Source organism: Dermacentor variabilis, chromosome 5 (assembly GCF_050947875.1).
Source record: "Dermacentor variabilis isolate Ectoservices chromosome 5, ASM5094787v1, whole genome shotgun sequence".
Taxonomy (NCBI): domain Eukaryota; kingdom Metazoa; phylum Arthropoda; class Arachnida; order Ixodida; family Ixodidae; genus Dermacentor; species Dermacentor variabilis.
The window spans coordinates 72,311,317-72,335,654 of record NC_134572.1 but is presented as its reverse complement, the minus strand read 5'-3'; the positions used below and the strand labels follow the sequence as shown (position 1 = coordinate 72,335,654).

The window sequence follows — 24,338 nt, the reverse complement described above, 5'->3', positions numbered from 1 at the left end:
GCCTCACAACGCAGCCTGGTATTTGCATTTCGGGTCTAGACTAGATTATGCTAACAACATTAGTGTATACAGTTTTACTGGCTACGTCTACAGGCTGGTCGGTAATTGAAGGTTTTATGCGATCCCGTCGTCCGTAAACTTTTGTGGCCGTGTGCACATCCAAGAGCACGAGTGATGAGTGACAGGCGTCTCTAGATATAGAATAGTGTTATGGCACCTAAAATACCGTCACGGCTTGGTAACCAAGAAGCTGGTGTTGAAGCTTTTCAGCATAAGCAGCCGGTCGTGGGTCTATTGTGGCCTGCGGTAATCACGTTAGAAAGCAAGCTTAAAACGAGGCAGAATTTAAGCGAACTACAGGGCACAGCATAAGCTGCTTCACCTAACCCTAAACAAAAAACTTTAAAAAAGCCGGGCCTTTATCTGAGGGCACGACTAAATGCATGCTGTTGGCTCGTATAAAGAAAGGCACAAAATAATCTGCACAACTTTGTAATCAGCGAATGTAGCTCAATTATCATCGCAAGTCTAAAAACTAGGACGAAAACTAAATTTTGAGGCATCTGATTCAGCAACATATTCTATTCTTTCTACTTCCTATTCCTTCGTACTTTCTACGCAATATAATTTCCGTGTCCGTTGGTTGTCTTGTATTTTTGCGATGAACATCTTCTTCAACGCGCAAAACGAGGTTATGCCTTTGATAAAGTTTCCTCTTAGAAAAGACAGCCTTGCGCCATCTTAGCGCAGACCGCAATACATAATTTAAAAAAAGACGCTATGTAACGTACGCAGCCTCGTAATGAAATTACTGGAACTTCACCCTTACACATTGTCCTTCGAAGGAATAGCATAGGAGACTATGTTTCCTTTTTATATGCTGTCGCTTCTTTTGCTTCTTCTCCGTCTTCTTCTTTTTCTGAGACAGTTCCTGCGGTTTTCTTCCCTTGATAGTTACACTTTCCCTCTCTTCGATGAAATGACCTTTCGTGGTAAGTTGTGGAAAAGTAACTGCATTTATCTCATACCTTCTTTCTTATATAGACGGTGTCATATAAATATCAAAGCGGCACTTTAGACGCGATGTGCCATAGTGGAACTGCTTCGGCTTGAATCAAGCGGTAGCACTGACTCAGCAAATTTTTGTTTTATTCCGAGTTCGTTTTTTGCCTAAGCCACCTGAAGCCAGTATTGCGCCATCGTAACGTCTTTACATTTCTTGTAGTTCTTTGCTTTCCGAGTTCCCTCTCTTCCTTTTTTAGCGGGGGAGAGAGTGTGTGTATAGTTACTCCCTGGTATTGCTGTTTCTGCACTTTTTCATCTTGCTTATAAAAACAAAAATTCGGCACATATCAGCGAACGCCGACAAGCCCGTGTTTTCTTTTTTTCAGAGTGCCATGAAACTTATCGTTTCTCAACATAGTGCTGAAAGGCTATGGAATTAGAGTTCTCTCTGGAGCTCGCTATCAGGCTAATGAGTACATAAGGGGAAATGTACTACTGCAGTTTTAAGTAGTTTATGCTCCTGTCTGCTAAAGAAAATTTGGTAATAGTTATTTCATGCAGTTTTCATACAGAAGCTTCCCTGGCTGACTCAATGTAGTCCTGTAAAAGTAGAAAAGAACGCTTTCCAGGCTTTTTCTCCGTCGCACCAGAGAAACTCGTAATGTTCAGAAAAATTCGCCATCATTCCACACATTGTTTAGACGCTTGTTTCTCTAACCTCGACCGGCGTTACTATTGGGTAGCGTGGCGTTGTCGGTGGGCTGCAAGCATCCGGTAGACTATGACGACCAGGCAGGGACGAGACGATTTCCAGTGCGAAACTTGTACTGTTTATTCCATGGTTGGTAAAGGATATAGAAGGGAGTGAATGAATTGAAAAGTGCATTGCGGGGCCGCTTAAATAGGCCCGCTAAAATCGTAGGCGGGATCTTGCTCACGTCACGTCACGTGACATGCACTGAGTCTGGTCGAGGATGGGCGGCTGATCCTTTCTTCTAGGCGACGTTGCACGTGCTTGCCTCCTCTGGCGGCAGCCCGCGGGTCCAGTTTGGTTCGCGGAAAGGGTCTCCCCCAGAGTCGGACAGTTCGTGAATAGGGTTCTACCCTAGAGTCGCACACACACAAAGGAGCCTGTAATCACTGCGAGGTGCCTGCCAGACCGGCAATCATTCGAGACAAACACAGCAAATTAGGGATCCATCCTCCGTTTCGAATAGGCATGGTCTTTGAGTATCCTTCTTGCACGGGGTGTCACACGCCAATCGTAACAACATCTAGTAGCGTTGTTCAATAATACCGCGTAGACTGGCATGGTTAGCGCCCGGGCAAAAGCCGCGTGCCGAATAACACTAAAAAAAAGTGCGAACAATATTTTACTGACATATCCATGTATAACCAGGGTCTTTATTCTTGATGCAAAAATTGCGTTTTCGGTGTTTAGAGGGAACAAACGAAACTCAGACGTTTCCTGTGGATGACTAATCGCGGGATGGCCTCTTTCTTGTGCTTGGCAATGGAACTCGTGCCGGGTCATAAAGATTTGTGGACACAAGTCTTATCAAATGAAAGGTTATTTGTTTGCGCAGGAAATTAATCATGTAAAAGAAAAGTGTCGCGTCTTTATCAGTGCAATAATCTCGCTTCAGGTTTTGCGCATTCATGTTTAAAAGAAAGCTCTGCCATTACATAAATCTATCGAGCATTTCACTACCTATCGACCCCCGTCGCTATGGCGTTGCGCTGTTGGGCTCGATGTCGCGGGTGCGAACCCGGCCGCCCTTACAAAAATTTTTATAGAAAGTCCATAGACAGTCTATAGACATTTGTCTATGAAGTCTATAGACTGTCTATAGACATTTCTTTAGACTAGTCTATAGACAGTCTATAGATTTATGGCCATACACTTTTTATAGACTAGTCTATAAAAAGTCTGAGTCTATAGACTGTCTATAGACATTTCTTTAGACTAGTCTATAGACAGTCTATAGACTTATGGCCATACACTTTTTATAGACTAGTCTATAAAAAGTCTGAGTCTATAGACTGTCTATACACAGTCTATAGACAGTCTATAGACTTATGGCCATACTTTTTATAGACTAGTCTATAAAAAGTCTGAGTCTATAGATTGTCTATAGACTGTCTATAGACTTATGGCCATACACTTTTTATAGACTAGTCTATAAGAAGTCTGAGTCTATAGACTGTCTATAGACGGTCTATAGACTTATGGCCATACACTTTTTATAGACTAGTCTATAAAAAGTCTGAGTCTATAGACTGTCTATACACTGCCTATAGACAGTCTAGAGACTTATGGCCATACACTTTTTATAGACTAGTCTATAAGAAGTCTGAGTCTATAGACTGTCTATAGACTGTCTATGGACATGTGTATAGGCTTACAGTTCTACTTTTGTAGACTGAAGTCTATAGAATGTCTACAGATGAGATTTGTCCGTAGACATTTTATACACTTCAGTCTACAAAAGTAGAACTATATATACAGTTCTACTTTCGTAGACTGAAGTCTATGGAATGTCTATATACAAATGTATATATATAGTCTATAGACATTTTATAGACTTCAGTCTACAAAAACAGAACTTTATAGTCCGATACACTTTTTTTCTATGACATTCTGCAGACATTTGTTAACAAATATGAATTTTTTTTAAATCTATAGGCACTCTATATACACAGACATCTTATAGACAAGTCTACAAAGAGTGTATAAGGCCATAACTCCATAGCGGCTATCTACAAGTTAGTTTACATTTTTGTTTACATGCGGTAGCAAAAAGTTTTGAATGTATTTATGCATGTGCACCTGTTCCTTTTCATCTGCGCTTATGCATTACCGTTAGTAGATTAATAATGCTTCTGAACCAGCTGTACTTTCATATATGTTGCACAAACAGAAAGAATTTATATAGTGCTGAATCATGCAGTGCGAAAAATAAAACAAATGCGCCAGCAATGCATTCACCGTTTTTATTGCTCGATATAATAGATGAATTCCTTAAATTCATGTCGTATGCTATTATGGAAACAGATTAAATATTTACACTACTCCTTGGCAAGCATGGTCGCCAGGCTGGCCTTGACCTTTGTGTCATTAGTCCCAAAGGTGCTGCAGGTGTATGCTGCAAATAAGTAGATGCAGCAATATGAGGCAAAAATAACAAGTGTATATTCTTTGTGTGTTCATTAGGCAGCTTAATATATTTGCTCAAACCATCGAAGTGAATACTTAATGCGGTTTAACTATGACTAATGGCTGCTTGTCAATACAAATCAGCACCTTTATAGAATGTTTTATTGCATGGTATGGTGAACAATTAAACAGTCACAACTGCTGCTCGTGCCAGCAACAGTATGTTCCCTTTTATGACACGTTCATATATGATGCATTATTGTACTTATCCCAAATGGTCTCTATATTTATTGCTGAAACGTTACCCAGTTGGGCTGTCTGTACATTTTTTTTGGCTGGTAGTTAAGTATGCCCGTGCAGAGGGATATTTTCAGAAAACGTGACTGTAATATTCACAGTATCATGCCTAAGATTATAATTTATTTTGCTTAATACACATTTAAATGTCTTTCTCATACTTTTAAATGAATGGGTGATTGGCCATAACTTCAACGGAAGGCAGATGGGCTGATTGTATCGATACGGTCACTTAATTTGTTACAGGTAATGAGGCCTCTTGGGCGTGCTAACAGGTTTCCAAGTTAGGTATACCACATGAGCACCCGAAATACCACACGAGCACTTTGTGTCATGGCACGACAGATATGCACCTCCTAGGAAACAGAACTGATAGTATAGTTCGAATGAATTCTATTACAGTAAATTATTTAAGGTGCTTTGAAAGATGAAAATTTTTTCTAGGCTATCGAGGTTCAGGACGTTTAGTTAACGCAAAAAAACACATATTGAGTAAGAAATGCCTTGTCAGTAAGCTTGACTTTCTTTTAGTTTTCAATAAATGGAACCAATTTCCTTCAATTTTTATCAGGTGAAACGTTTTAAAAATATATTTAACTCAGAGATTCTCTGGAAACTTTGTATGACATATAACAAGACAGCATACCTATGTGGCCATTTTAAAATTTCCCGATCTTTTTCCAAGCCTTCCCTGGGTGTTCTCATGAAAATTTTCTGGCAATCTATGACGCCTGCAGCTTAAGTGTAATAAAAAAAATATTGTGGTTTAATGCTTGCCAAGTACTGCCAGTCCATAATATTTAGATAAAACGAATAACACGTCAGTCACTTGACATGCAGTGTTAGATTCAACTGACTTGAATCCCTTGATTAATAAAGCTGACAAGGGCTTCGGCAAGTTCGTAATTGATGGCCACACGAGTACAGCACGGAAGACACAGAGACACGCGTAAAGCAAATGCAACAATGTGAGGAAAAACTATACAATGAGTTATACAATTAGTTATTTTTACGCTTCAGCAGTAGTTTTCAATATAATTTGCTCTCATCACTTATGCCTCTAGTTAACTTTGTTTACCTCTGACTAAAGACTACATGGGAATATTAATCAGTACCATTATGATGTTTCGTTATACTACAGTATGATAAGCAGTTAGACAACCGTAATGGTCGCCGGTGCCAGCAACGGTAGGTTTCGTTTTAGGACAGGTTCATGTGACACACAGTGTACTTATAAAAATAAAAGAAATGCGAGAATCCCAAACGATTCCTATAGTAATACTTGTTGAAACAAAGATACCCGGCTGGACTGTGCACATTTTTCAGGTGTTAATACAATATGCCCGTGCCGAACGAACATGCTCAGCATACTGACTGCAGTTTTGAACAATCACGTTAAGATTTGCAATTTACTTCCGCTTAGAACAGTCTGCAATGTCTCTTTTCTCATACTTCGAGATGAATACATTTGCCACACTTTCAGTAGAATGCACATGAATGGGGGCGTACTGATCAGGTTACTTATCAACTAAAACATGCTACGATCTCTTAGGTGTGTTGATAAGGGTAGAACAAATGCAATGCCCACTGAATTATTTGAATAATCTGTGCGCTATCTACTTAGAAAAGACCACCAAATTGATAATCTGGCTCTTTTTTTTCTTTTGTACAGCGCATATTGTATGCAGTCTGTCCAAGACGACGGCGCTACATGCAACAGTAATGAAAACCGGAACACTTATTACGCACGACAATGGCTTCATACCATGCACGATTAGCACAATGCGAATCTGCGCCAGCAGCTGCCTTGAGATTAAGAGCACGTAAACTACAGAACGCCGAAGCATCGGAAGCCGCTTAACGCTTTTCATATAGCTCGAAAGATAACTTCTGCTGCTAAATTGTTTAAAAAAGAGACAAAAAACAAATCTTCCAACTACCGTCAAACGCAATGCCTTCAGTTTGAAACGTGTAAAGGTGTTCCCGGAGCGACTAATTTATTGTTCTCTAATTTTTTCGGCTAAGTTGCGGAGCTGCAAGTGACAAAGCTTATCGCAGGTTTCATGCTCCAAAAGCGTTTGTGGTTGCATATAAATAGATTGGGTGAATCTAGAGATTTCTACTAGATATTTCTTCAAGTCTCGTGTTTTGCTTGCTGTAACTTCCCAAAATTATTTAGATTGGTTGCCAGGAACCTTAAAAATACTGCTACTATTAAACTATGCGAAAACGGCAGCGCACACACTGCTGATGCATGCCCCGCAAACACGGCCTCTCATCCTAGTACGCTAGCAGTTATTCAACTATGCCTGTCTGTTTGAAAATTCTTGATGCTCACACAATTTCGAGATATATGCGTAAAGCGTGTCACGAGAATTTCGCTACACATACGGTGCAGCATTCATCGCGGCCGGATCAAGCGCCACTAAATGAGATCTACCACACTGGCTGCCCAACACACACAATCCGCTTAGTGGTAGCTCAGTATCAAGTTAAAACATGGTGTACTTCCTTTTTTACGCACCTAAGCTATAATGATAAAATCAACAAGCACGAGCGATCGCTCGCCGTAAAACATTCCGTATAGCAGAAGCGAGAACAGGAGCGCGTTATCAAACAATGTCAACGACAAACCGACACTATACCCGAGTCGCCTGCGCTACGTGCAGCCGGTTCGCGCTACGAAATGCGCTCACATAATCATGAGGTATTGACGCAAAACGTCTTTGATAAAGCTTACCATTCAATGTAGTTGACTTGTGATGCCACAAAGAAGACACGCATACACAGACACCAACGTTCAGGGAGACACCGCACACCGGCACAACCGTTTACGTGCCTGGCGCGCTCGTTGAGACGGCGCACCGCCGCGCATGCGCAAGAACTCCGAGCATGCGCAGGAGCTCCGCGCGGAGGGCGTGCGCGCTCGGAGGAGTGTGAGCGCCTTTTCCTCCTTCATTTTTTTCTTCGTCTCTTTCTCTCTCTCTGATGCGCCATGCGCGCCGGAACGGGTGGCTTTTCTTTTCCGTTATGCATTTTTTTCGTGGACGAAGGATATGCGCTGGCAGGTTGTAAGACAAACGCTGTGGGCTATCGTATCAGACTGGAACGCTAACATGAATGCGCTGTTTGTAAAAGCCGTTACGGGGCCCTTCAGATGTTTTAGACGCATTATTGCCAGCGTCGATGAGTAATACAGCGTATTTGTAGCATATCTTCCAGCGTACCGCCAAATGTGATGCCCGCACGTATGTTAGTGCTAATTTTCTGTTCCGATGATAGGTCAAAGCAATCAGTACAGCATTGAGGTACTCATATGCGTGGCTGCGCAGGCATACCGCCGGCGAAATACTGGGTGGGCTCACAGAATTTGGCACCTATTTTAAGTGAATGAGAAACGTTGATGAGTTTATAGTGCAGGATATTAGGCAACAAAAGTCGCCCGATGTTAGTGACGCAGCCGAGATATGAAGACAATGTGAAAAGTATCCGAGAATCGGACGACACACAACGCGAACACCACATGCGCGACATCGGTTCATGGCACATTCACAAAGTCCGCGTTGTCAGCTACAAACATTACGAGTGTCTTTGCTGTTAGCTTGATGCCTGTTTCGAATCCACTTGTATCTGAAGCTGGCGTTCATAACATATATTTTAACAATTGGATCGGCGTTTTGCTTCCGTTATTCTACTGCCGGAAAAGTGATGCGACAACTGTGAAGACTGTCTTGGGATTGCCGAGAGTGACTACGTAGATCGTATGTGGTCAACAAATGCGGAGGTATACACTATGTGTATACTAAAGTCTACAAATAGGCTCTACAGCAATCTCAGCAGTATACAACTTTAGTGGCTTATATCAAATGCAGCTATGTATTATCCACCGGTACCTGCGCTTGGTTACAGCGTACACGGGTTGGGCCCAGATTAACGATGTTTGTCTATTGTTAATCTATAGACATGCAAGACCACGACAACTCAAAGGTGGTGAATTCACCACCTGGTCTGCAGGCTTTCGCCACTTATTCACCCCCTTTGCCACATCTTCACCATCTGATCTTCACCACCTGGTCTTCGCGAAGTGTACGTCCGGGAAGCAGCCAGGTTTAGGGCCTTCGGGTGCCTGGAAGACCTTGGTGACTCGGACGGTGCCTGCTCCGCCGCGATCGTCGTTCGGTGCAGCTGCACCGAACGCAGACTAGCAGTCTGCACGGTTTGCCCGCCGCGCCAGGGTTGCGGTGCCGTCGAGCATGAACCAGTGCCATATCATCGCGTTCGCAGAGGGCGGGGGGTATGGGAACTCGGAATTACATATTATCGACTTTCTTCTATAGACATTCAATACACCAGGAGTAGAGAAAAAAATAGAAACCTTGTCGACTATTGTCCATAATATAGAGAGTCAACAGACAAAGTATGGACAAAAATAAATAGAAACTGTATCGGCTTTCGTCTACAGGTAGCCCATATAGAGGGGAAGTAGACAAAGAAGAAACAAACTCCCTATCGAATTTTTTCTATAGACCGTCTATAGACTGCGAGTAGACAAAAAGAAATAGAAATCTTATCGACTTTCGTCTACAGAAAGTCTATATACAAAGTATATGGACAAAAATAAATAGACACTGTATCGACGTTCGTCTAAAAGTAGTCCATAGAGGGGAAATAGACAAAAAGAAACAAACACCTTATCGACTTTTTTTATAGACCGTCTATAGACAGCGAGTAGACAAAAAGAAATAGAAACCTTATCGACTTTCGTCTATAGAAAGTCTATAGACAAAGTATGGACAAAAATATATAGAGACTGTATCCACTTTCGTCTGTAGGTATTCTATAGAGGGGAAGCAGATAAAAAGGAAACAAACACCTTATAGACTTTTTTCTATAGACCGTCTATAGACTGCGAATAGACAAAAATAAATAGAAACCCTATCGACTTTCGTCGATAGAAAGTCTATAGACAAAGTATGGACAAAGATAGATAGAGACTGTGTCTACTTTCGTCTGTAGGTATTCTATAGAGAGGAAGCAGACAAAAAAGAAACAAACACCTTATCGACTTTTTTCTATAGACCGTCTATAGACTGCGAGTAGACAAAAAGAAATAGAAACCCTATCGACTTTCGTCTATAGAAAGTCTATAGACAAAGTATGGACAAACATAGATAGAGACTGTATCCACTTTCGTCTGTAGGTATTCTATAGAGGGGAAGCAGATAAAAAGGAAACAAACACCTTATCGACTTTTTTCTATAGACCGTCTATAGACTGCGAATAGACAAAAAGAAATAGAAACCCTATCGACTTTCGTCTATAGAAAGTCTAAAGACAAAGTATGGACAAAAATAGATAGAGACTGTGTCGACTTTCGTCTGTAGGCATTCTATAGAGGGGAAGCAGACAAAAAGGAAACAAACACCTTATCGACTTTTTTCTATAGACCGTCTATAGACTGCGAATAGACAAAAAGAAATAGAAACCCTATCGACTTTCGTCTATAGAAAGTCTAAAGACAAAGTATGGACAAAAATAGATAGAGACTGTGTCGACTTTCGTCTGTAGGCATTCTATAGAGGGGAAGCAGACAAAAAGGAAACAAACACCTTATCGACTTTTTTCTATAGACCGTCTATAGACTGCGAATAGACAAAAAGAAATAGAAACTTTATCGACTTTCGTCTATAGACAGTCTATAGACTTTATATCAACAAAAGTCCAAATCTATAGAAAGGAAAGGTCGTCTATGAAAAGTCTATAGACTTTCTATAGACAGTCTAAAGTCATTTTTGTAAGGGCGCGGCGGCTGAATTTCGGTGGGGGCGAAATGCAAAATAAATTCTCGCCCGTTAAGTGCACGTTAAAGACCCGTAAGTGGTCAGAGTTTATTCAGAGTTCCCCACTAGGACGTGCCTCACAATCAGCTCGTGCTTTTGGCACGTAAAACACCCGGATTTCTTCTTTTTAAGTACTTCAGTTCGTGCTCTCCGATAGCCGCTTCAAGTCAATGTAATAAAGAAAGGTTCGCGTCTAGGGTTTTACTCGTGTTACGGATGCGGCTCGTTTAGGCCACGGCGAGCGCTTGGTAAACGTGTTTATCGAACTGCTTTCGGCTGGCGTCAGTGGTGCAGTGGGGGAGTGGACACGCCACTTCGGCTAACGCGGCGTTTTCCAGCCGAAAAGCCTTTAGTTCGACGAAGTGTTTCGTAATCGCGCGTTCTCGAGGCTCGGCGATCTGCAGCGTAAGCCGCTTCCCGCCTGTCTTGCCGAAGTTATGATTTATTTTAAGGAAGTTGCAGAACCAACTTACTAACTTGCTAATCGTGGACGTGGTGCACGTCAACCGACGTTAGTTAACCTCGCAGTGGCACTCGTGCTCAGAGCTGGGGAAAAGTACGCGACGCTAATAAACTGGGTATGTAAATGCTTAAATGGTGTTGTGGAATGGGGCTCCTCCACTTTCTACAGTGCCTCGCACAGATTTGCGCTAGATAATTTTGTGCTCCTTGAAGTGTGACATATAGGAAATATGACTGTCAGTATTTTCGGAAACACCACTGCGCCCATCATTCTGGGGAAAAATTTGGCGTAAAAGCGAGATTTAGGCTATGCAAATGCGTAGTCAAAAAGACTCCTTCCCGTTCGACTCCTTCCCCCGTTCGCAGGAGATGAAAGCGCCAAGCATAATAATTTTCTTTAGAACTACATCTAAGATTTAGCTTTATTCGAAAAGAACTCTTATGCGGACAGGATGCCCCTATCTCTTCCGATAAATATGCCTAGCACAAAGCATAGTATGAAGTACAATTATGGCATGGATGCTTTTGCAAAGGGCCAGCAATGAGAAAGTAAAATCAGCGCAGAATATAACTTCGTTATTTTCTAGGAAACAGAATGTAGCGCATGCATGAAACCGCATCGTGCGTTATCATCATTATCATCATCAGTACCATAATCATTATATTCTTCACTACTGCAGAACGAAGGTACCTCACAGCAATCTCCAATTATTCCTTTATTGCGCCTGCTCATTCCATCTGAAGACAATTTAACATGGGCTCCAGCTTTTTTGCAATACCTTCATAAGACGCTTGCCTAATTTGACACGTTGACCGCCGAGCTGTCAAAAACGGATATGGATATGGAAACGGATATGGCTGCCCAGTCGATATACACTGATCAGAAACATGATAGTAGTTGATGCTGCAAGAACCTTGACTCGACAATAAAATCTGTAAATGCCTGCACCGCTACGGAGGACAATGTTGCATGATAACTCAACTCACTTGCTGGTTGCGTCACACTTCGGAAATGAAATTAACCGGTTTGCTGTCAACTCTCGCCTACGTATTCGCGGGACCCACACTTGGGACTGTGCGTGCCACCCAAAGTCTTCCGTCACGAAGTAACTTTACCGTATCACATGTGGCTGGACTTGCATTTACTAATGCTTGTTCATTCTTCATCGCAATGGCTAACAGCGCCGCATGCAGTCCTTGTGAATGTGAACTTGCGATAGAGGACTTTCTGTGCCCTTCTTTCGACCCCAAAAAGGTTATCTGCGAGCTGTAGCTGTTCGAACGTTACTCCATGCTGAGGAGAAAAGATCAGCAGTCGCGCATTTTCATTGCAACGGGCCTGTGTGACAGCGTAACGCCATTCAACGTTAGCATTCGTGTGTGGGTAGCTTACACTCCTCTTTCTCGTCTTTCTCTCACCCTTTCTCTTGTCCTATTGCAGGGCAGCCAGCTGGGCCCGACCTCATTTAAACTTACTTTCTTCTCTTCTCCCTCTCTGTGTTTAATATGTGATCCCAACGATGAATTAAGTATAGTAGAGATGCGTGGGTCTGCGTTTATCATTCATAAGCGGCACTGTTGAAGCGGCCGATATAAAATGCCAGTCGCGACCATTGCGACTTTAATTCAAGCTCTAATGAGAGCTCTCATTGGTTCCCGGTTGGACCAGCTTCAAACGCGTAGGTAATTGAGGACGACTTGCTCTTAGACATACTTCGACTCAGCTAGATAGCAGGCGAAGTTTTTCGTCGATAACATCGAGCGCGGGCAAGTATAGACGCTGCGCCCTAAACAAGGTTGGTCGGCAAATTGTGTAGGAGCTGTGTCTAGAGTTGGCTGCCTTTGAATGCACACTGACAGTGTGAAGTCAAGAAATTTTACCTCGCTCGCCGATCTCGGAGGAGTTTCGTGAAGCGCAGTGACTGAACGGCGGCCTATCTCCCGCTTTCTAGAACCGAAACGAGCGCCGAAAAGGAAAGATACTCAAATGGACACAAATGAGCAATAAAAAATCTGTTTTTACTAACAAAGCACTGCAAAATATATTTCTTTTCTGGGGGGGGAGGGGGCGGGAAAGGGTAGATTACTAACGCAGTAAAGGAAGGCCAGGCTCTTCTCTTTTACAACATCAGAAGTTAAGAGCCAAAACGACGATTTTTATGTCCTTTTGTCTGTTCCGTTACGTTGATGCGGTTGTCGTTCTTCTTTGATACACGCACAATTTAGCATAGGATACTAACACCACATGGAATATTTGACCGGTAACTCACTTTAATTGCCTTGCCGCCTCCAACGTGCCGCCGTTTTGTTGTTTTGGTCGTCACCTTGGCGCCGTCGTTGTTGTTATCGTCATCTACGTTTAGTTCTTGGGACGTAATATGGCATCGTCAGAATGACACCGTCGACGTAGCGCTGTCATCATCTTCGCCTTTCCGTCGTTGTGTCATCGTCAATGTCGTGGTCGTCGTTATTTTATTGTCGCCCTGCCATCGACATCGCCATGCATCGCATCATGTCGTCGCCTTTATTATTTCTTCGTCATGCTACCACCACCGCGGTCGGCGCCATTGTTTTCGTTGTAATATACAATAGAGGCATTTTGTTGGGAATAGTATATGTGTAGGGTTTCTATACATTTCAGCTGTTGTATTCGCCTACGTAGTCTTAGCGTAATACTTAGAGCACAGCACGTAGCGATCTCGTGCTGGCTTTCACCGACCAGGTAATCGGTGGCATATTGCGAATGGATGGGCTTTATCAAAGCATATTAGTTGCATTACACTCCTGTAAATTCCCCTTGCCCTGTTCTACGTGCCGGACATTTATTAAGGCCGGCCATATTTTTTGATGTCCAGGCTCATTGTTAGAAACACGCACCTTTTGTCCACCAAATCAGGTCTTCAAATCAGGTCATCAGGTCGAAATACAAAAGAATTGCACCCAAAACTTCTTTGCATCTCTTTTCAATCCAAAGATATGTGTATATTTTAACACGATGAAACTTATGTGACGTCCTTCTCTGCTGCAGCGCTGATCAGCTGATCAAAGATGTACACCTCTTCTCCTACAATGTGCATTGAAAACAAAACCACCCTATCCTGAAGGCGTTTTCTTATTTTCTTTTTATATGTACCTGCGCGAAGGTCATATATCTTCTTTTCGAAGGCCTAGCTTCATTTTTATCTGCACGGGAAAGATCTGTTACATGGCGAGAAGGAAGTTCTGAGCGATGAACAATCTTAAGATTTACCTTCTTTCTCGCTATATTTCTTTATTTCCCCCACTTCTTCGAGCTGCCGACAACCTTGCAATAACTTCAGCTCTTTTATTTAGCTGCTTCGACTGATACTTGCCCCAGTCAGCAATACATTCTCCACCAGAACTGGCAATCGCGAGATGCGAATTCTCGACCGGTTGTCACAAATTTCATTTGCTGTTTTCTCGGTTCCTCCACCAGGCTTTCAAATTATCGGTTCCTTTTTTTTTTGTTTTGCCTCTATTAACGGTACAACCGAGCATGCCTGCTTTACCTTACGCTTCCCTACAGCCATTCACACATGTGCAAAGTAAGAATTGCACGGAGCGGACGGCCAAGAGGGCAAGAGAGAGCGTTTATATTCGCACCGCTTTTCTTCTATCGAGCAATTTGTCGCATAAACAAACGCAAGCTCAAGGGCGGATTCTGGGCAGGATCAAAGGCGGTGGATGAGGGGAGGAGTTCACTCCCCCCCCCCATACAAAAAAAAAAAGAAATAAAAAAGAAGAAAGAGGAGAGTTGGGAGATGGTGCTGAAGGGAGGCATGAGAATGGGGAGGATGCTAGGGGGAAGTCACGTGTTGGTGCATTTTCAATATAAAATCGAGCATCTTCACTGCAAACTCAATTTTTCAAGCGCGCGTGTTTCCTGCGCAACATAGTATATCACAACCAGATCAAACGTCACGAATTGGGCTGTTATGTCTGGGCGAGCGTTTTTGTCTTCATTCCCCCTTCTTAGATTAGACCTTCACACTAAGGTCTTGAGTGCTATCTAACGGAGCCAAATAAAGCAAGAACAACATCAACAAAAAGGAAAAGCTTAATAACGCTTCTCGAGTTTGTTGACAACAATTCAATGAATGAAGCATCGCACGAGCTACGCATAAACGTAACAGATGCGTCGAGCGCTGTACGTGCATTGATCAAAGACGCGGACATTGAATTCGGCGCTGGTTTCTTCTTCTAAAGAACACAGCAAATGGTAGCTTCAAAGTTTCATATCGTGAAGGAATAGTTCATTTATACAACTTCACACGTGGCGTTCACTGAGGTATGCGAAATGTGACTATGTGAGGCGCTAGATTATGATGCCAATAAATTTTGCGTCCACTAGCCCTGCATGTCAATGTTGTACGTGTTTTGAAAAGCAGTAATAACGGACTCTTGGCATGACATGATATAATTTTAATTATTCATAGTAACATGAAAACACCACACAACGAAGAGATAATGCAGGCTAATAGTAGTTTTCTTGAAAAGAATGCCATGCCCACCCGCTTTAAGCGGAGAAAAAATATTGTTCAGAAACCATCTACGATGACAGCCAACAAAAGTGAATAGCCGAACGCTCTACGCTATTTGCTTGATTAAAGGCGTGGTGCTCTTGGAGATCTGTATTCCTTGCAGTGGGGATATTTAGGCAGCACTTGTTGTTTCATTCGGTAATTCCCCAGAAAACGGATGCATTAACCAGCAAGTCTGTAGCGGTAGTACAGGTAGACCAGCAAGTGCGTCTGAAACATCTGTAACAGTTCGAGTTCTGCGATTAACATGCTCGGCAACTTGGTCGCCCAAAAAGCACGTGCTCTTTGCGCCGACGCCTTTGTATAGGCGGTGAAAGTCCGACCAACGACCACGAAAACAGGCAAAAACAGCCAAAAGGAAGCCCCTCGCTTTAAATAGAACAAGCATTGGCAGTTGTGCCCGACCGCGAAGCATTGAAAGCGACAGCGAGGTTTAGCGTTGCGCTGAAGGCGTCTCAGAATGCTGGCGCAACGAGGAGCAGCGTCAAGGGACGTTGTAGGCGCCGAATCTCGGTGGCGCACATAGATGAGACCACAGGCAAATCATCAGCGTTCGTCAACGACCAAAGAAAGGATTAGATAGATTAAGTGTGACGTTTACTGCTAATTCTGCTCGTATCAGTGTATGCACCACCGGTGTAGTATATACAAACCTACTCAGCAGGAACGCGAACTTGTGGACACACAATGCTCTTGCCAGCAGTGGAGGCCAAAAGGCTGTCCTGGCTCCGGCAGAGTTGATTCAAGGGAGTATGATGGTCGGTACGGGCCCTTGGTACGGACTTTGCACCCAAACACAATTGCGCGCCTCAGTAGATTTTGTAGCCCTGAACGCGCATGTTGCGCATGCTCGTCGATACCATTACAGCACGATGGCGTTAGCGCGGATGCTCCTCAAGCGTTCGCGTAATTGCTGTCGCAATAAAGAAAACGTGAAGCGGGGCATGAACACACGGTATTACCCACAGATAGAATTTTGCCACTATACAGGCTAGAGTTGAGTTCCGTAGTTAACAATAGTTTCAGAACAGTTTTGTGAGCCTCGTATCAAGTCGAATCTTGACGCTGCAAAGGAAAGCCATAGAAGAACCGAATAAGCTGAACGACAATGTAAAACTCGAGTGGCTAGAAGATGTAAAAATTATTTTTTCAGACAGTGAATTTCCGGAACAGCAGCTACAAATCATGAATATTTCTTCAAAAGCCTAGATTACTAGCACATCCGGTACTACATATGGCGTATGCAACCTTGGCGACCATGAACTTCATAGACTGAAGACAGACGTGATACACGGGAATGTCCCTGAACAGATTTAATCGCCAGGTGATTTGCAGCTGTAGGAGCTTTCAAAGGTCGTCTTGTCAAATAAGTCATGCACTTGGCGCTATAAACAAGTCTGATTAAGGAGACAAACTCGACGTTTGCGCGACTTGCTTGCGAAATGATTTCCTCCATCAATTGGTGGTTCTTTGTTCCGCAATGGTATAGAGCTCGTAATCCTACTGCAGCAATGCGCATTGCGGTTTTGAGTCACAGGAACTAGTTAGCGTTGCTAATTTATATCCCCTGGAGCAGTTATCGCAACCTTAAGCGAAAAGTAGTAAGTACTACCTGATTTCGTTTATTGATTCGTTAGTGTGTTTAACGCGTAACGTAACCTGCGAACGTAAAGACGTTCTAATGGCAGGCTCCGGAACGATTCGGGCCATTAGTGATTCTTCAACGCGCGCAAAAATATAAGTACATTAGCGTTTCTGATTTCCTCATGAAATGTAATTTGTGGCCTTCGCAGCTCGGAATTGAACCCGTAACCTCTTGTTCAGTAGCGAAGTACAAGACACTGACAGTGATTTCAGCAAGTTCTCGGATCTGCGATGTGTTTTGGCGATGACGATATGTAAAAGGTGTTGTATTAGCAGTGAAGTGCCGCTCACTGCTATTTCCGCTATCTCACACCTTCGTTAACCCGGTAGCCTACAGCCGCTGTTACGCAGGACTGTATGCAGCCGAATGCAAAATTTGCAAAGGCAGGGCAGACCTTCAGCACATGGTTGGGTCGTGCCCCCTCAAACATAGTCACGTCCAACAGAAAGAACACTCTTCTTTAGAAATCAGGTTGACGGAGCAGTGGAAGACCGCGCTGCTCAGCTCCAATACGGAAGTGCAAGTTCGACTCGTTCGGATGGCTGAAGACGCCGCCGGGGCGCAAGGACTCCTTGCTGCCGCATAAAGGGGGAAGAAGACAAAAGAGGATCTCCCGCCTCTTCCCCTTCCCTTGACCCCATCCCGGGCACACAATAAAGTTGTTCTCTCTCTCTCTCTCTCTCTGTTAATTCTTGAAGTTCCTATTTCACGGCTTCTGTCCGGTCCTCGCGATATTATGACACACCCTTTCCGAGCTTCAAAACCCACAAGGGATACATCAACTACCGAAAGTTGAATGCTGGCTGACAATATGTTTAGTTGACCGACACTAACATTGGACTTTCCACCATCTCTCACTTGGAACGCAGTGCTCTGCAGACAGACTTTCCAACGAGACTTACCATTGCAGGAAACTGAATCCCTTCCGGTGTACAAATTGCAGTCGTCACCTCCGCAATGCCCACCGCAATGCCTTCATTACAAGCTATGCAGTTCGCCTTTCTGTGGAGGTATTCTGTAAGTGTCCACTAGGTGGACGCTTACAGAATACCTAGGATATCACGTAGCTGGGCTAGTCGGCCGAAGTATTTTAACATATTTACTCTGCTGTAAAAACGGAAGCACAAACCATAAAGACGACAAGCCCTCCTCGTGCGTGGGCTACCGACCGACAGCGCTGAGACGGTATTATGGTCACGTGGTCCTTGTCACGCGTGGAAAGCAGCTTATAAAACACTGTGTGCGACGTCCTCGAGCAATCGGGTCTCGTCACCCAGATGCTCTATACGTGACCTAAGAGTGCCAGTAGGCAGGGACGTGTCTACAAACTTTTTCTAGGAAGTCAGTCCTCAAGCGAACTAAGCATATTTGTTACCTAGTTGCAGTGCTGTAAACATGTAAACAGTTTTCATTTACTGTCTCCAATCCTCCCTCTCTGTTCTTTCACTCCACCCCGCCCCTCCTTCCACTACTGGCTGCTGTTCAGTAGTTGTTAGCAGACTGCGCTTGATGGTTACTTTAGGTATCTATCTATATATATAAAAAAGCAACCCAGTACTACTATTACTACTACTACTACTTCATGTGCTTCTACTTGTTGCATGTTAGTGTCTTCTTCAGCGCTGCAGACAAAGTCGAAAATTTCTTTAAAGGCGATATTTCTCACTAGGCGCCTGTTTTAATATTCGTAAGAAACGAACAAACTTTATTATGGGGAATAAGCTGGCTGGAAACCAAATTTTAATGTTGTAACATCACATACCTGTAGCTTAAATGCTTAAATGCGCAGCTTAAAATGCTTTATTTATGGCAAACACTTCACGCAATGAGACATTGAAGACTTTTCATTTTAAAATATTTATTTGAGTTGTATGCTTCCGTCATTGATGGCTGAACAAATATTAAAATAGCGTGATCGCTCGAGTGAACACTGTCACTCTCATTGCTTCATATTTTTCATACTGATGACATTATTTCGGGCTTTATACGGCAGTATAATGGCAGTATAACAAAAGATTCGCAATAAAAAAAGTATATGTAAATACCGTGAAAGCGCACCAAAGCAAGGAAATTTACGACCTTTGAGAAACTGAAGATAGTGCGGATTTCTAGCCTGAAAAGCCTCCTTAAATTGCGCTTTTAGAAAGAGGCGGGTTCACTTGCTTGAAAGGCTTCCGAGTTAAACTAATGCATTCTTCGGCACGAAGACAAAAATGATAAGCAAAGTTAAATTAAGGAGCTGCATTTCGAGAATTTTCGAAACGTTCAGGCTTATATGTCTCGGTGCCTGCGTCCATTCTTAATAAAGAAATGTATACATAATGAAAGTATTTTGCAGAAAGTATCAAACGCACCGTTTCCACCTTAGTTTCGACAGAAAATCCTGGAAACGTTTTCTTAAGCACCGCCATATTCTTTGGCTTTATTCTCATTTGCGTATCTCTTGCGTCTTCGCTCGTATTTCTTGCGGCCAATGTGTGACAGATAGCGAATGTAAAAAAAAAAAACGAATGCAATATGCCGTCGTTGCCTGTAGGCGTTGCACAATTCGCCTACTTATTTTCGCGGCACACCCACTTTCTCTGGACGGCTTTCTTTTTCTCTCTCTCTCTCTCTCTCTGTCTCTCTCTTTGCCCAGCTTTGCTGCCTGCGAAACAACGTTCTGTTCGCTTTTTCTTTTCTCTTGCTCTCCTTCCTGTTCAGGCTCCCGCAGGAAAATTGCGGCTCAACGCGAAGCCGCTATCGGCGAATCAAACAATGGGAAGCCTAGATTTGTCACGCTGTCAGCTTTAAAGTGGATCCCGCACCCTGCTGTAGAAACGTTTTCGTTTTTCCCGCAATATTCTCGTCACACTGCCAAGTTTTGCTCTGAGCCGTTTCTTTCTCTTCTTTCTTTCTCCCCGCTCATTTATAACATATTTCAACTTGCGCCTTTGACGTCAGTCGCGGGTTTAAAAGTCTCGGTGCCGCTTTCAACTTCTTGCCTGAATGTTCGCAGGGCTTTCCGATTTCAATCCGCGCTGGCATATACCGGGCGCTCCACAGAATTCTTATACTGTTTTTTTTTTCTGCTATCCTTCTGGCCATTCACTGCATCGGTCCCCTTAGGCATCGTTTTGTTTGATACGATTTCCTTCAAGTACCCTGCAGCACGAATCGACAACGCGGCGATTTATTTCTTGCTTTCAAATCGTCCAACTCTTTTTTTATATGTATGTGTGTGACTTCAGCTTTCCTTCGCTTGATACTCTTCGATGTGTGAGCTATACGACTGAGCACACTTGAGGAGTGGATTTCACTCGCGCTACCTCTTGAGCCCTCTACTAGCTGCACAAACGCTTTCACAAAGATCAAATCCTTCTCCGATGGCCGGCGTTATACACAAACCTCGGAAGTGCGTCGCAAGTTCGTTTTAACCAATAATCTGGGTTTTAACGTTGTGTTGAGAAAAAAGTCGCAGTATCGCCCGGTAGGCGAAACATCGACTGCGGTAGCAAATTAGTAGACAGCTATACGAAGTAAGGATAGTAGCTTTGTCGGCCGTATAAACTTGTAAACCTTCGCTTACTAACTAAATTGACAAGCCTGGTGTCCCGCGCGCACAAGCAAACATGAACACATCTTACTCGGTGACTGCGCGCACCCGCTGTCAAAACGCTGGAGTTAGAAAGCGCGGCTGCAGGAACGAGCGAGTTGTCCTTCCTGTTGCCTCTCGCATCAACTAAGCGGCCAGAATACAGCGCACACGAAGCTATCAGCACTCTGCGCATTCTGTCGCCATCGCAGATCGCTTTCAACATAGGACCCGCGCTGCCGCACCATACACAGCCTCCGCCTAATTAGAACGCACCCCTCCCTTCCCTCCCCCCGGTGCCTTGAGCATGACAGAAGACGGCGCGCTTCCTCCACGCTTTCCTCCCTTGCGCTCACAATATTGACCAACCAACGTCGGCTCACCCTCACATTCGCACATACAGGATATGGCGCCCGGCGATGATGGTATCGCTCTTGGACTTTATATGGAACATTACGGCGACACCGACGGTAGAAATGCCACTGTAGTGTCCATATAATTGCTGTCGCAATAGAAGATAATTAAACGACTGAAGATTGTGCAAGTATAGGTTCACGTTACTTGCACAATTGCGCTAAATATTAAAGTTCACCCGCCGTGGTGGCTTCGCAGCTACGGTGTTCCGCTGCTAATCACGAGGTCGCGCGATCAAATCCCAGCCGCGGTGCAATGCACGTGTCCCGTTCATTGGGGCACGTTGCAGATTCCCAGGTGGTCAAAATTAGTACGGAATCCTGCACTACGGCATGAATCATAATCAAATCGTGGTTTTGACACGCAAAAACCGCAGAATCTAATTTAACTTTTTAAAAGTTACTGTTCGCAGTATGCCGAATGGGCGTAGTTTGTGAAGTTCCTTTTAGTTGCGGTCACATTTATTTAGAGCAGACACGCCGTTCCATCAATCAGCACTTAATTGAGCGTAAGTGTTCGCTGACCTGCGGGAGTATCATCCCGTCTTTCATTGCACTGTTGCAATCGCCAACATGCCTCAAAATTTTCGGACGGTATAAGTTTGTTCCTACACAAGAGCAAAGAAATTCGCCCTATGGTCCCAACTTAGTATATCGTTAATAGCGCGAGCACGTGTGTAAGTCAGCCCTCGACTTCGGGTATTTTTTCTGTAATAAGTCGACAGCGCTAGCACAAGCGTGTTTTCTAAGCCGGTGACACCAAACACTAACAATGCGAGCAAGTAGTTGTATTGGGTGTGAGAAGCGTTTCTTTAGCTCTTGGTGTCCCTGGTGAAAGGCGGAGCTGCAGACATGGATCTGCGCTGCTGTAGAGACGTGCGTTGGAAAGCCAGTTCGAGTTTCACCGAGCCCGTGGACTTCGCGCGCGAGCGAGCGAGCGAAGCCTTGTGGAGACACCTGTTCTCGACAATGGTATTATCAGTGTACAGTGGACACCATGGCGGGCCGATCGGGTAGCGTCAACAGGCACTGTTGTTATCACAAATGCCGCAGTGATCGGGTATCCACTGATACACGATGCTGTGCCCCTGTCGATTGCGTGGGGGAGAAGTAGTCGGTAGGTAGTGGGTGCGTCTGCGACTGTAGCTGTCCCTGAGGTCCGTGATGGAACAGTGACAGAAGACACTCGAGAGCAGCCGTCGTTTCACAAAAGATGGACCACGACGGTGGTGATTCCCGATCAATGGCATCCAGAGCAGTACATACAGCTTAGAGTTCCGGAGCCGTGTGACTTCTGCGCCGACTATGAGTCGGCGTGACATATACAAATGCCCAATCGCTGACAGATGCACTGAACAAACGATCGTGTACTGTATTCTGCTCCACAATACTTGCGGTCTAACGCCACTTAGGTATGTGATATAATCTACATGTCATGAATAACAAATATAGGCATCTTCCTTAGTTAATAAGAACAAGCTAAGCGCATATTTGTCGCATACTTCCTTTATAACCACAGAAAGTCGAACAATTTGGTAGGGATTCATCTTGAAAGAAGGTATAAGAGTGCAGACATGGACACAAGAGAAGAGAACCTACCAACACAAACGCCGTGTTGTTGTTTGTGTTCCGTGGTTCTCTTCTCTTGTGTCCATGTCTACACTCATATACCTTCTTTCACTTCCTTTATGCTATATGTCGCGACGTCAACATGAAATTAAACTCAAGAAGACATTCATGCGTGTCACCGGAAAGTATGTCAACGTGTAATTTTACTTGCCTTCTCATTGCGTTATGATTTGTTGTTACTTCGTATGCGTGTTTTTAATTGTTTGCTTTTGTACTTGTATTTATTTTGGTCAGGTGCGAGTAAAGTTTCAGTTGGGAGACAACGCTTGTGTCGTGTACTCCTATCTTTTGCCCTCTGTCCTAAGCCGAGTTTTTGTTTCTGTTTCGTTCCCATGAATGCCATCCAACTGACTCTACTTGTAGTCTTAATTCAAGTCTGCGTGCCGTTCTTGCTTTCGACTTTAACGTTTTTGCACTTCCGCAGGTCAACGTGGACTGGGAGCTGAGCGAAACGCTGTGCGACTTCTACATAGCAGTGGACGTGACCTGCAGCACGGCTTCCATATTCAACTTGGTCGCCATCAGCATAGACAGGTGAGTCGCAACGCCGCCTTTTATTTTGCGCGAACTCCTTTGTGACCTTAATGGACTTTTGACATTGAAGTATGCGATAGGTTTTCATAAGCACCATTTTTATTTGCGCAAGAAATCGAGTAGTTTAAAAATTTAGGCAGCTGTGAAATCCTTTACGGGAGTTCTGTTTTCTGATTTTTTTGTTTTGTTTTGTTCGAAGCGACCGTGTGGTCTGTGTCCAACGCAGACGAATTCAGTTGGTTTAAACTACTAGTGGAAGGTGTTATTCTTGCTGCTGCCAGGAAATCATCCAAGCTATTAGTGTGTAAGTTTGTATTTCTTAGAGTAATTTTCTATGTATCCGCTTATGGAGGGCATGGTTCCGTGAGGGCACCCACATCGCATATTTCCTTGCGGATTTAATGGTGACACGTTGTAGCCGACGAGCAATAAGAAAGTGATCGCCAAACAACATTGCCGCCGAAGGCCAACAAGTCTCTGTAAACAATGTGTTCATTCGGAAAGCCACCCGAGTTCGTGTTCACATGTCAGGATGGAAGGTCAAGTTGTGAAGAAATATTTGCGGGACAATTGGTGTTGTCTCTCGCGCTGCCCACAAAAGCACAACAGCCAGGCTGCTCCCACCCGTACGTCTAAGATTTTAATTGTTCTATGCAGTATACACACTTATCAGTTGGGCGCAGCGGCAAGCACAAAGCAAGCGGCGCGTTGCCCAAAGGTCAGCACCCAACGCTATTGTTATGATTGTTACGAAGTGGCATTGCTTAATCTTAACACGCGTACCGCACTCTTCTTGTAAACATTTTTCTCTCTAACTGATGTCTTCGTAGTGCAAATAATATAAGGCTCCTTCTGCAATAACAATTAAATTACCTAAAGAACGGTCGACAGCAGCATTTTTAAATGTGTCCACACAGCGGCCGCCAATTTCTAAAATCTTCAATTTCGTGTATTGCAGAAGCGAGAGAATCTGTCGAAAACTATAGGTGCGAATTGTTTCTCTCTCTTTTGGCAGACTTGTGCAAAATGGAGCACACTCCGCATCGATTCAGTTTGAATTTTAGAACCTTTCACGACAGAATTAGGTGCATTTGCTCGCCACGCTCTATATGTTTTTTTCTTGCGTGTGCAAGTATAATTAGTATATACGATCATAGTTTTGAGAATGAAAGTTACAAACAACTGGTTTTTCTATTATTCTATAGCCAAATTATATCAGT

General features: G+C 43.7%; 1 protein-coding gene across 6 annotated transcripts in view; it reads left to right on the top strand.

Annotated features, from left to right (window-relative positions):
- LOC142582787 (dopamine D2-like receptor) overlaps positions 1-24,338 on the top strand; it is a 470,062-nt gene that overhangs the window by 404,419 nt on the left and 41,305 nt on the right. For all 6 annotated transcript variants that reach the window (XM_075692826.1, XM_075692825.1, XM_075692829.1 and 3 more), the window contains one exon: positions 23,009-23,118. In XM_075692826.1, coding sequence (XP_075548941.1) covers positions 23,009-23,118 — 110 coding nt within the window. The remainder of the gene's footprint in view (positions 1-23,008; positions 23,119-24,338) is intronic.